This window comes from Malania oleifera, chromosome 5 (assembly GCF_029873635.1).
Source record: "Malania oleifera isolate guangnan ecotype guangnan chromosome 5, ASM2987363v1, whole genome shotgun sequence".
Lineage (NCBI taxonomy): Eukaryota > Viridiplantae > Streptophyta > Magnoliopsida > Santalales > Ximeniaceae > Malania > Malania oleifera.
This window is the reverse complement of record NC_080421.1, coordinates 106,522,438-106,535,181: the sequence shown is the minus strand read 5'-3', so window position 1 is coordinate 106,535,181 and position 12,744 is coordinate 106,522,438. Positions and strand designations below refer to the sequence as shown.

Below are 12,744 nucleotides of genomic sequence, written 5' to 3'. Positions count from 1 at the left end.
ATAAAAAAAGTCATCCCAAAAATTTTATTTTTTAATAGTAAATATAAAGCGCACTCGCACAATAAAAAAGAAGAAAATTAAAAATATATATTTATATCTACATATTTTCGAAGCAACATTTTTTATCAACTATTTAAAAATCCTAAATTGTAATGTCAAAATTCCATTAATAATATATATATTTTTTGTTATTGCATGTATTGGTAATATGTTTTATTAAATAAATTATATTTTTCTCTACTATTAAATTAATAATTTACTATTACATGCTTTTATATGATATTTTTAGATAATAAATAATTACAATCCAAAAGATAAAAAAAAAACCAATTTTGAAAGACAAAAGTAAAATAAATTGATTTTTAATTTTTTTGAAAATTAATTAACCTCTACAATACCTTTATTTTTTTATTTTTTTCTCAGTGCCGGGTCCTTGAATTTAATTATATTTTTCACAAAGAAAGGAAGAAGCTTCCAGATTGAGGAAGCCGCCGACTTGGTTTCATCTCTCTCTCTCTCTCTCTGTCTCTACTGCGGATCCGAGCTACAAGGCGCAGAGAGTGCAAGAGCTTGCGGCTGCGCACCTGTTTAATTTTTGTTTGGGGTTTTTCTCTTTTCCTCGACGCTCTGAGTTTGATTCGAGTTAAGTTTCTTTCTCTAATGTGCTCTTCAATTCTATGAACTTCTTTACTTTTTTATGCCACCTGTTCGATAGAATGCTCCAATGGCAATATGTATATAGTTTGAATGTTTGTGTATAATCACTTCCTTAAAGACCATTTAATTCCCAATTTCTTAATATTTATCCTCTCGTGGGCTTTGTTTCCTCTTTAATTTGTTCTTCCAAACGAATACCTGTTATCAACAAACTAGGTTGATTTCGTTTTCAAGAGAATTGAACCCAATGGAATCGTAAATGAACTGGGTTTTCTCCAACCCAAAATTAACAACCCGGTGAGTAATTTTGTTGTTTAAATGTTCATACAATGGGGGACTTGTTGGAAACTGAATATTGTAAAAAATTTGAATTTAGCCTATTCTAGTTGGCATTGTGTTAGCTAATTGTGCATCCAGACAAATCTTGCTGGAAGTTACACACCATACTTTTAAGATATTCAAAGGGTGGTCATAGAAAAGTGGGTTGTGCATCAAAGAATTTTCCAATTCCATTTGATGATAAAAAATACTGAGGATGGAGTCTAAGGATGAACAAAAGGAAGTTTTAGGGGCAGCTGCAACTGGCAACTTAGCAGGAGTAAACAATCGAAATGGCGATTTGTAATTTTTCATGGAATGAGGCATTGCAAGATGAGTTCTCAGAATTTGACTGAAGTAATTTTTGGATTCATAGTAATTTTTTGGTATTGAATTAAAGTTCTTGGGTTGAAATTTTTTTTTAAGTGGGTTTCCATGATTTTAACTCATTATTTTCTAGCAAAATTTTGAAACTAGGATTGACTCAGTTAATTGTAATAGTTTATGGTTGGTGGACTTTTTTACACCGAGTTAAAATGACTGGAGCAGTTTGTAACTAACATAAATTTAGTCGTTTAAACTGGACTTCACCTTTTTTTTTTTTTTCCTAAAAATGACGAGGCTAATTTTTTTGGTAAAACCATTCAGCCATATTTCATCTTAACTTTTTTTGTGCCACTCAACCATGAAATATGTATTTGATCTTATTATTTTCCTTGGCTGAGTAATGCCTGACGGTCAAGTTATGGAGTAAACAAATTCCTTGTCTACACAAGTTTATTCTGGGATTACCAGCATTGTCCTTTTACTTGCACAGTATTCACTTTGATTGTATATGTTACCTATTTGCTTACATCATTTTGGCCTTGGGTTGCAACACTGTTTCCTGGTTGCATTTTATAGCTCTTGGATTAAATAACTTTGCCTTTTTATTATGTAGTATCGACATAACTTTGTCTCTTGGGGTGCATAACATTTTTCTTAGGTGTCATAATATTGTTTCTTAGGTTATACATTATTGGCACTGGTTCACATTAGTTTGCCATTATTGAGATTTCAATTTTAGGAAATTCAGTGAATTAGGATAAAATCAAGAAAAGTTTATATCGAAATACAATAGAAATTAAAATTTTAGCTAAAAAAATATAAAAATAAAATTTAGTTTCTTCATATTAATTGGATATTAATTGCTGAAAATGTGTAGTTTTTTTTTTCTTGTACATGTCATCCCAGCTTAATGAAAGCAGAAAAAAAGATCGTAGAGCCACAAGGCGAGTGGTTTTCTTTTCTTCCTCTCTTTGTTTCTCCCTTGCCTATTCTTTTTTATCTTTCTTGTTTGCTCAAGCTATGAACAAGGAGCCATTCTTCCAGCTTTACTGCTTTCCCTGCAAATCTTTGCATCTGCATAAAATGAATCAAGGGTGTAATTTGATTTTCTCAATTTTTATTCTCAAGATCATTGGGTCCTGCGTTTGATCTGTGGTTTGATCTTTGGGATCTCCATGGTTGTTGCTTGTGCTTCATGTGCTGTATTTGATCTTTGGGTTTCTACAAAAAAGTTGTCTACAAAAACCAATATTTGAAGCGAACATGCCTCACAAGAACTAATATTTGCACCCAGGATTTTTTTATTATTATTATTATTATTATTATTATTATTATTACTTGAACTCTTTGCATTTGCAATGACGATGTGTTTATTTTGTTCAGTGAATTCATGAATGCATGAATGTGTCTTGATCATGCGATTCATGCCGAGTTTTGGCCTTCACATCATTGCAGATCACATACACTGTTATGCTCACCTCTTGCTTGATACAATGCCTATAAGAAGATATAAAATAAGATGGTTTATGTGCATGCTTTATCATTTCATGTTGTTGGTAAAAAGGATTAGTTTTGGTTTGTCTCATTGTGCTTTGTTTGTAGTTTGTAATTTTTCACGGAATTAGGTATTTCAATATGAATTCTCAAAATTAGGCTGGCCAAACATACTAGTTGCAAGTGAAGGTGAAGGAAAAATGTTTGAGAATTAATTGAATAAACCCCAGTGGAATATTTGTTGTAATCTAAATCTGAATGTACTACAACCATGATACAGATTTTAGGTAACCTAGATTGAGTCTTGATTCTGTACCAATTCTAGAACTGCATTTCTTTGTAGTTTGACATTGTAATTGAAAAATTAACCATGTACATGCAAGCATCAAACATGTTTAAAATGACTCTGTTAGGTTGTTAGCAAATCATTATAGTTTTGGGGAGTACAAAATTTTTGTGCCAATAAATTTTCACGAACTTTATTTGCTCTTTCCTCCTTGTTTTAGGAGAGTTTTTATTTTTTTCCCAGTTTCTTCCCTGTTCTTGCTTTGTTTTAATGTTTGTGCTAGTTAGGATACCCTCAGTTTCATGTCTATTTTCTCATATTAAGGTTACTGCGAGTTGAAAATGAGCAATTCTGTGGGAACCTCTTCTAAAGTCAGAGCTGGATCATCACAGCCATCAGATACTTCATTTAAGCGCAAACGAGGGGTCTTTCAAAAAGATTGTAAGTAGATACTTCTCTCGTATGTGATCTTTATAAAATTTGCATAAAGGTTTCAATATTTTATATTTACACCCACTTCTTTTTTTTGAATGGAACAGTGCAGCACATGATGTATGGTTTTGGAGATGATCCCAATGTATGGATTTTCTATCCTACAATTTCCTTTTTTTCACCTCATTTTTTTCTTGATGAGTTTTGTTTCAATAGTAAAGCTTTTGGATCATATAAACCTTCTCAAATAATAATTTTGTTATTGCAAATCATCAGCAGGTGTTATTTGCTAGTTCTGGTAGATTTTCTAAGTCCCTTGTTTTCTAGTTCATGATAATGATTGAGACTTCAAAATGATTCTTTAACCAACTGTTTGTAATGTTTAAGGTGTAGTGGTTTGTATATGTAGTCCTTGTATGTCCAATAACTGTTGGCAGATGAATTACATTCTTGCATATAATATAAGCATTTTATTTTTTGATAGAAAATCTTAAATAGGATGGACTAGAGCTACTTTGAGTATGAGTTGATGTGTCTCTACGAGCAAAAGTTAATCATGATATGATTTACAATTTTTAAATTTGGGCAAAAGACACTCACGTCCTTTGAGATTTGGCAAAAAGACAAATACCTCTCCTGAGGTTTCAAAAATGCCACATACCTCCCATGAAGTATCAAAAATGTCATAGATCTCCTCTGAGATTTGCCAAAAAGACACAGATTTCCTTAAAAAAAATTTATCGTTTTACAAAATATAAGGAGAGTTTTGTGTCTTTCAAGGGAGGTCCCTAGGATTTTTAAAACCTAAGGGGACTGGAATTTTTGAAACCTCAGGGAAGGTTAGTGTTTTTTGCCCTTTAAATTTAGTATTTGCCATTCTAGGAGTATTGTAGTTGTCAAGTGGAAAACAAGCATATATTTTTTTCTATGATTATTTTAAGCTGTGGTAAAGGACTTTGTTGTTAGTGTACATTGCTTCTTCTTCTATTTCTTTAACATATCCATGTACTGATATAAAACATGTAAGTTGAATAATTCAAACAAGCTTAATTGCAAGAACTTTAGAGGTTGTATCATGTTATAGCCCATGCATCACTGATGAGTTTTTCTTGTCAAATTTGGTGATGTGAGTGCCTCGGTTAATGTGGATGTTGTCCCTGTTGGCTTGATGGTGCACAGAAGATATGACAGAGCTACTCTATCAGCACCTAACAAAGAAACTGTGAAGGGCCAAGGATGTGCATGGGAAAAAGCAATCAAGCATATAACCATTTTGTTTTTGGGGTTGTGAGGTTGTGATTTTTTTCTTTCTTTTTTATTTGGGGTGGAGGGGGAGATTGAGAAATAACTTGATGTAACATAATCACAATCTATTTAAATAGTTATTGGCAGGCATTCACCCATATTTCAAATGCATATTCCAATTGAGGATTACTAACCCTCATCCATGCCTTTTTTCACCTACGAGAAACTTTCTAGATTCTAGAATTTGGGAAGCAAGCTTTCTAGTCGGAGCTTCACATGGTTCATTTCTTGTAGTTGTCATCATGTCTTGCTCTACTCTACGTTTGGTTCAAGGAATGTCTATTCTTAGGAATAAGTTAGTTATATAGATTAGTTACAATTAGTTATAAAAAAATTATGTAGGTACTGTAGAGCAAATAACAATGTGAAACTTTTTATGAGTTTATAACAAGGAATAGACAAGGAATAACTATTCCTAAATTTCATTATGAGAATGAATACTCATTTCTTATCACATGTTGAAGGAACTAATTAAGAACATAAAAGGAATAGCTATTACCTATATTCCTAATATATATATTTTTTAATTACATTCCATCTTATTCTTAGGAATATCTATTCCTCAAACCAAACGGGCCTAGCTTGTTCCACCGTCCACACTGGAAAACCTCATTGATTTTAGTTCACTAGTCTTCACCTGGAAGCAACACATAATTTTCTTGCTGAGTTTGCTGAAATGCCAGGTGTTCCTTTTCACCCCTGAAAAAACGATGACTGACCCAAAACTGAAATGAGCAATAACTTATGTTTGGTTTGGTAATTTAGTTGAAACTCCATTTTCAGTGTTGGTTTTCAGCCAAACCAAATTACAAAGCCCCAATTATATTTAAATTTTTTGTCAATTCATTTATTTTGTCTCTGTGTGTTCATGTGTGTACATATGTATGCATGTATTTATGAAACTATAAATATGCAATGCATGAATATCTATGCTAAATACATTTCCGAGATGTATTTTGTGCAATGTTTTAATTCATTCGTGGAAGAAAGCAGGGCCCGAGGGGGTGGGAATTTACGTGGAGTAGCCTAGATAATGTTCTACAATATATCATCATAACATACTTAATTTTGACTCTATTTTGACATTTTTGTCTTGCTTTGCAGCCACTTCCAGAAACCGTGGCACTTCTAGAGGACATTGTTGTGGAGTATGTTACAGACTTGGTGAGCTGTTTTTTATTTACTTCTTCCTTTTTCTTTTTCCTTTTTATTTTGGTGTCTGCTTGACCACCTAGCATTCCAAATAAGGAAATTGAACCTATCCAAGCTCCTGCAACTGTGAAATGTGTAGGGATTTGAATTCTTGGGTGAGTTGCACCTGGCAGTGGATAGTGTTTATTGTGGGCCAAATATCTAGTTCTTTTTCACTCAATTGGGCTGATTTTTTTTTTTGGTTACATTAAACTAAGATGGAATGCATAACCATGACTCTTGCTTATATGTAGGTGCATAAGGCTCAAGATACTGCATCGAAAAGGGGAAAACTTCTAACTGAAGACTTCCTGTTTCTGATTCGCAAGGTATCTTCATTAGAGGCTTCTATTTTCTTAGTTGGAGGACTTTCCTTTTGCAAATTGGGTTCTCAAATATATCCGTAGATGATTTTATTGTAATATAATTTTGTTCTTTGGTAATTTTGTATGCTTGCTCAAGTAGCTTTTAATTATTTAATTATTATCAACCATGACGATAAATTTTTGTAGTTGGGTTTTCTATTATGTTTGCATCTCATTACATTCATCCTTTTATAGCACGAAGAAATGAATGAGAGAAATTTACAGGGAAAACTCTTTTTTTTTTGGAATTTTCTTCATTTTCCGTATTTGAATGGTACTTTTGAAGAACCAAATGGAGAGTTTGAAATGGGATGGATATTGGACTAACACAAATATAATTCTTCATTCCTGCAGGACTTGCCAAAACTTAACCGCTGTACCGAACTGCTGTCTATGAATGAGGAGCTGAAACAAGCAAGGAAGGCTTTTGAGGTAGATGAAGAAAAGCTAGCGACATTAGAGTGATATGGATGTAAGAAATTGAAGAGGAAAAGGAATGTGCAGAGAAGAAAAACCCAGAAAAAAAGAGAAATGTTCTCTGCATATATAAAAAAAAATATTGTATGCTCTGTGTTACAAGGGACTCGTATATATACAATTGCAGAAAGGAATCTTCTAACATCCTACTGTAGTATGACTATATTTATACCCTTCTGCACAACACAACAAATAAAAGGATCAAAATTGCTAACTGAATAAACTAACAAATGGATGAAAATCATCCTTCTTCAGAGATGTTGTGTGATTTGTTGTTGCTCATGCTCCAATACTCCCTCCTCTCCCACCCCAGCAAGAAGGAGAGTAGAGATTGAGAATTTCCATCTTGGATAAGTGATGATGAAGGACCGGGGAGGGCAGAGCCTTCTTAGATTAGCGAACTGAAGAGAACTTGGAACATAACATGGGAAGATACTACCCTCTTGAATTTAGTCACAGGTTAAGTGGCAATCAAGTTCGATTTGTTTAGTTCTTTCATGAAAAACAAGGTTGGCAGCCATATGGATGGCAACTTGGTTATCACAATGCAATAAAGCAGCTTGGGGATGAGGCACTTAGAGTGTACATAGAATGAAACGCAACCAAGTGAATTTAGAGCATGTGGTTGCCATTGATCGATACTCTGCTTTGGCTGATGATCGAGACACAACAGATTGCTTCTTTGATTTTCAAGAAATCAAAGATGAACCTAGGAAGATGCAGCACCCAGTTATAGAATGCCTGGTATTTAGGCAGGCGGTCCAATTCAAGTCGCAATATGCTGCAAGTTGAATAGGATGAGTTAGAGTGAAGTAACCCTTGATCAGGAGCACCCTTAAGATATTTGAGAATTTTAAAAGCAACTAACATATGCATATCAATGGGTTTAGCCATAAATTGGCTCAATGTTTGAACACTACAGTAGATGTTAGGCCGAGTGATTGTGAGGAACAAAAGGCGACCAACTAACCTTCTATATACACTCGGGTCTAATAAAAAGTTGCCTGTAGACTGAGCTAACTTGAGATCTTGTTCCATGGGAACCTTAGTAGGTTTACTGCCCAAAGCTTTAGAATCTGCTAAAATGTCCAAAGTGTATTTTCTTTGGCACAAAGGAATACCTTTCGAAGATCTTGCAATCTCAATACCAAAAAAGTACCTCAAAGATTTAAGGTCCTTTATTTTAAATTTTCTTTCTAGGAAAACTTTTAACTAGTTCACAGAATTGAGATCATTGTTGGCCATAAGTATGTCATCAACATACACGAGTAAAGCTATGAATGAACCATTATTTTCCTTGATGAAGAGGTTGTAGTCATCCTTTGATTGAGAGAAACCAAATTCAAGCAAGGAGTTAGAAAACTTAGAGTACCATTGCCTCAAAGCTTGTTTGAGGCCATATAAACTCTTAAGTAATTACATATTTGAGTGGGTGTCTCTTTCGTGTAGCCAAGGAGTTTCCTCATGTACATGTCCTCATTTGAATCCCCATGTAAAAAGGCATTGTTTACATCAAACTGATGTAAATGCCAATCCTTAATTGAAGCAATGGCCAAGAGACATCTCACGGTTGCTAATTTGGCAACATGTGAGAATGTTTCATGATAGTCTACCCCTTCAAGTTGTGTGTAACCCTTGGCTACTAAGCGAGCCTTCAATCTTTCAACAGACCCATTTGAGTGATATTTCACTTTATAAACATACTTATAGTTAATTGGCACTTTGCCAAGAGATAATTTTGCAAGTTCCCAAGTATTATTGGCCTCTAAGGCAGCAAGTTCATTTTCCATGGCTTGACACCAACGTGGGTGTTTGAGGGCTTGTTTATAGGTTTGTAGTTCAAAGTGAGTGGAAATAGCAGTGGAGAATGCTCGATAGGTAGGTGAAAAATCATGATAAGATAAAGTATTAGCAAGTGGAGAAGAAGTACTTAAGAGAGGTCCTAGTTGCTTGTTCAACAATTGGATGGAAGGAGTGAGAGTTGTTTGTTGACAATGAAAATCCTACAAGTATTTGGGTGCACTCTGAGTTTTGGTTGACCTGTGAGGAAGGGGGGAGTTGGGGTGAAAAGGTAAGGGGAGAATGGTTAGAATGTGAAGAAGAAGAGGAATTAGGAGTAGGAGCAATATAGGACATTTCGGGACAAAATGGGGCAGGATTGGAAGTAGGTGAACCCTGAGATGAAGTAGGATGAGTTGGTGGGAAAGTATGGAGGTTATGTGAAGGCAATGTGAATGGAGTGGGAGTAAGAAGGGGGACAGAAGAAGTATGAGGCGAGTTGATGTTGGGGAGACTTGTATTGAAGGGAAAGACACTTTCATAAGACACAACATCTCGAGAAATAAAAATTTGTTCAGTTTCTAAGTCTAACAGTTTGTAACCTTTCACTCCAAAGGGGTAACCTAAAAAAATACACCTTCCTCCTTTGGGATCAAATTTCTTCCTCCCATGGGATAAAGTGGAGGCAAAACTCAGGCAACTGAAAATTCTCATGTGTTGGTAGCTAGGATGCTTATGAAAAAGGCTTTCTTAAGGGGTTTTGTTATGAAGTAAGGGGTGGAAGTCCTATTAATTGTGTAAACAACAATCATAACACAATCATTCCAAAACTTGAGAGGGATGTTGGATTGAAACTTTAAGGCCTGAGCCACGTTCATGATGTGTTGATGTTTTCTCTCAACTATCTCATTCTATTGGGGTGTTTCAACACAACTTGTTTAATGGATAATACCCTTGGAATTAAAAAAATTCTTTCATATGTAATTCCTTCCCATTATCACTCCTGAATAGCTTAATTTTGGTTCGAAATTGAGCTTCAAATAAGTTGTAAAAACTTTCAATACAAGGTCTTATATCAAATTTATTTTGGAGCATGTAGACCCAAGTGGTCCTTGAAAAATCATCAACAAGTGTAAGGAAAAATCTGGAACCATCAACAACAATAATGGAGTTTGGCCCTCGAATGTCACAATGTATAATATCAAAAGCATGCAGAGATTTATTTGTGGAAATTGGGAAAGGAAGACGATGTTGTTTGGCCAAAGGACAAACACGACAAGGTGATTGATTAGTGAGATTGAGATTTTGTTTTACAAGTGAGTCAGTAATTAAAAGCAATCTAGAAAATGAAACGTGTCCAAGACAACAATGCCACAAATAAAAAATTGAATCCTTGTGACTAACAGAAGCACTAAGAAGTTGGTTTTTATGAAGAAAAGTTGGTAAAACATTAACCAAAGCTGAGGATGACACACCAAAATGCAGTAGGTGATATAGGCCACCTTTCACTTCACCCATCCCAATCGTTGTCCAAGATGCTAAGTCTTGTACAAAGCATGAACGAGAGAAGAAAATAAGGCAGCAAGAAGAATGAAGAGCAAGCTTTTTAGCAGAAACTAAGTTGAAGTTAAAAGAGGGTACACAAAGCACATTTTGAATTACCAAGTGCTCTTTTAATTGCATAACACCAACTTAGGTAACTTAACCAAAGAAGAAACAGTGGTCGTGATAGATGTATAGAAGGAGAGGTAACAAATTATGTGGTTTGTTGCTCCTGTATCAATACTCCAAGGAGTGGTGTCTGAGGGAGAAGAATTGTGTGTTGTGGTGGATAAGCAAGTAACCATACCAGAGACTTTAGATGTACCGATATGATTAGAGGAGGTGGATGAGGAAGATGGTTGAGTAACAGAAATATTGGTCATGGCTGAGTTAATGGTATTGACTCTTGGTTAGAGCCATGGTCTCAGTTGGTTCATCATCATGGTCATCACTAGAACAAACTCGAGAAGGAGTGACAGCAGTAGAAACAAAACTCTTGGACTTGCCATGAAGCTTATGACTAGGGGGTACTCATGTAGTTTATAACACTTTTCAATGGAGTGACCAATCATGCTTCAGTGAGTGCACAGGGAAGTGAGGCATTCCCTATTTTGAAGCAATTATCAAGTGAGTGTCCTTGAATTTTGCAATGACTGCAATAAGGACGAGTTGATTCCTGGCCTCCAAAATTGGAAGGTTTTTGGGATAGATTTAGTGAGATGAGGGTTGGCCTTAGCCATCATGGCCATGAGGTCAGAATTTGGCGATTGGATAAGCATTTGGTGTTGGTGTTCTTGTTGTTGAATCATAGAGAAAACTCTATTGAGAGGGGGTAAGGGCTTAATAAACATAATATGATCCCTTGAATGAGAATAAGAAGCAGATAAGCCCATAAGAAACTGTATAACATAGTCTCTGTTATAGCGGTCATGGAGAACCTTTAACTTGCCATAAGTACAATCGAGAAGAGGGTCATAAACAACCAATTTATCCTATAAACCAATCGAGAAGAGGGTCATAAACAACCAATTTATCCTATAAACCTTTCAAGTGGCCAAAGTAAAGACTAACAAAATCCTAATCTTGAGAGAGGCTAGTAAGATCCCGTTTAAGTTAAAAAATACGAGGACCATTTCGTTGGGTAAAACGATCCTGAAGTTCTAGCCATATGACCTTGGAATCATCAACCAAGGCGAGGCTGGATTTGATAGAAGGACTTACTGAATTTTGAAGCCAAGAAACAACTATATCATTGCAACGTTCCCAAGCTTCAAAAATTGGATCAACTGCTTCACATGATTTAGGAATAGTCACGTTGATGAAGTCAATCTTATTCTTGGCTCGAAGGGCACGACTAACAATGTGAGACCAACTAACATAGTTGTCAGCGGTCAAGAAATCTGAAACCAATGCAGCAGCAAGATTGTCACCGTTGTCAATGCGAAAAGGGTTGAAAGGATCTGAAAAATTGAGAAATCTTTCATTCAGGTTTTTATCGTGAGGTGTTTTGGAAGAATTTGCCTCTTCAATAATGGTTGTCATGGCTTGGATTTAGGATCGAGGGGAGCTCTGATACCATGTAAGAAATTGAAGAGGAAAAGGAATGTCTAGAGAAGAAAAACCTAGAAAAGAGAGAAATGTTCTCTGCATATATAAAACAATTATTGTAAGCTTTGTGTTACAGGGGACCCGTATATATACAATTGCATAAGGAATCTTCTAACACATTTATACCCTTCTGTACAGCATAGCAAATAAAAGGACAAAATATTCTAACTAAATAAACTAACAAATGGATGAAAATCATCCTTATTCAGAGTTGTGGTTGCATGAATTGTTGTAGCTAATGCTCCAATAATGGAAGAACAAAAACTCTTTATTATTATTATTATTATTATTATTATTATTATTTTTTCATTACTGCTGTTTTTTATTATTATTTTGTTATTACTATGTAATTTGATGTGATTATGTCACCAGTTAGGTAAATTATCAGTTTGTCATTGTTATGTAAATTATAGGTTTCTTTCTTTATTTTCAAGTGAAAACAGTATACCTTACCAATCTCAAATTAGCTATACTGATTCATCAGATGATACAAATAACTTCTCTGTCTTTTCTTTCTTTCTTCTTCTTCTTTTTTCGCCTTCTTTCCCTTTTTTCTCTTCACTCGCCAGAGAGGGGAAGGCTCAACCTGCACCACCCATAACATCTCATAGCCCTATTTTCCTATTGTTATCAGAATCAAACTCGTTTGGGAGCCTATGTTTTCCACCTCTACATAGACATTAGTCATCACATCATCTAGGAGAAATCTTACATTTACGTAGGGCTGTGAAACAATCATAGAGACATACACCTACACTGTTCATCATCTCTACAACACTCAAAACTATTGTCATTGTCTCAAATCTCTCAAACATTGAAAATAAACCCAAATGGACTCGTGCAAATTTGAACTTAAAAATAAATTTCAATGCAATCCCAATAAAATTTTGCCTGTTCATGACAATTTCCTCGACTAAAAATTCCTTGCAAAACTCAAGTCTAACTTCACCGGCATATTACAAA

General features: G+C 34.9%; 1 protein-coding gene across 2 annotated transcripts; it reads left to right on the top strand.

Annotated features, from left to right (window-relative positions):
- Positions 1-422: 422 nt before the first annotated feature.
- LOC131155502 (transcription initiation factor TFIID subunit 13) lies at positions 423-6,996 on the top strand. Of its 2 annotated transcripts, XM_058108696.1 has the most exons (7): positions 423-642; positions 2,209-2,246; positions 3,407-3,523; positions 3,622-3,659; positions 5,924-5,983; positions 6,265-6,339; positions 6,730-6,996. In XM_058108696.1, exons 2-7 carry the CDS (start codon positions 2,213-2,215, stop codon positions 6,838-6,840), a joined length of 435 nt encoding a protein of 144 aa, XP_057964679.1. In that variant the 5' UTR covers positions 423-642; positions 2,209-2,212; the 3' UTR covers positions 6,841-6,996. The 2 variants fall into 2 exon arrangements, with proteins under 2 accessions (XP_057964679.1, XP_057964680.1); XM_058108697.1 differs by lacking the exon at positions 2,209-2,246 and having other exon boundaries at positions 434-642.
- The last annotated feature ends 5,748 nt before the right edge of the window (positions 6,997-12,744 follow it).

What these genes read in the sequence shown, in the direction of transcription:
- LOC131155502 (XM_058108696.1), top strand. Translation starts at nt 2,213, where the DNA reads ATGAAAGCAGAAAAAAAGATCGTAGAGCCACAAG. An exon ending in AGGGGTCTTTCAAAAAGATT is followed by an intron (nt 3,524 to 3,621) that starts GTAAGTAGATAC and finishes TGAATGGAACAG; the next exon opens with TGCAGCACATGATGTATGGT. An exon ending in TGGAGTATGTTACAGACTTG is followed by an intron (nt 5,984 to 6,264) that starts GTGAGCTGTTTT and finishes GCTTATATGTAG; the next exon opens with GTGCATAAGGCTCAAGATAC.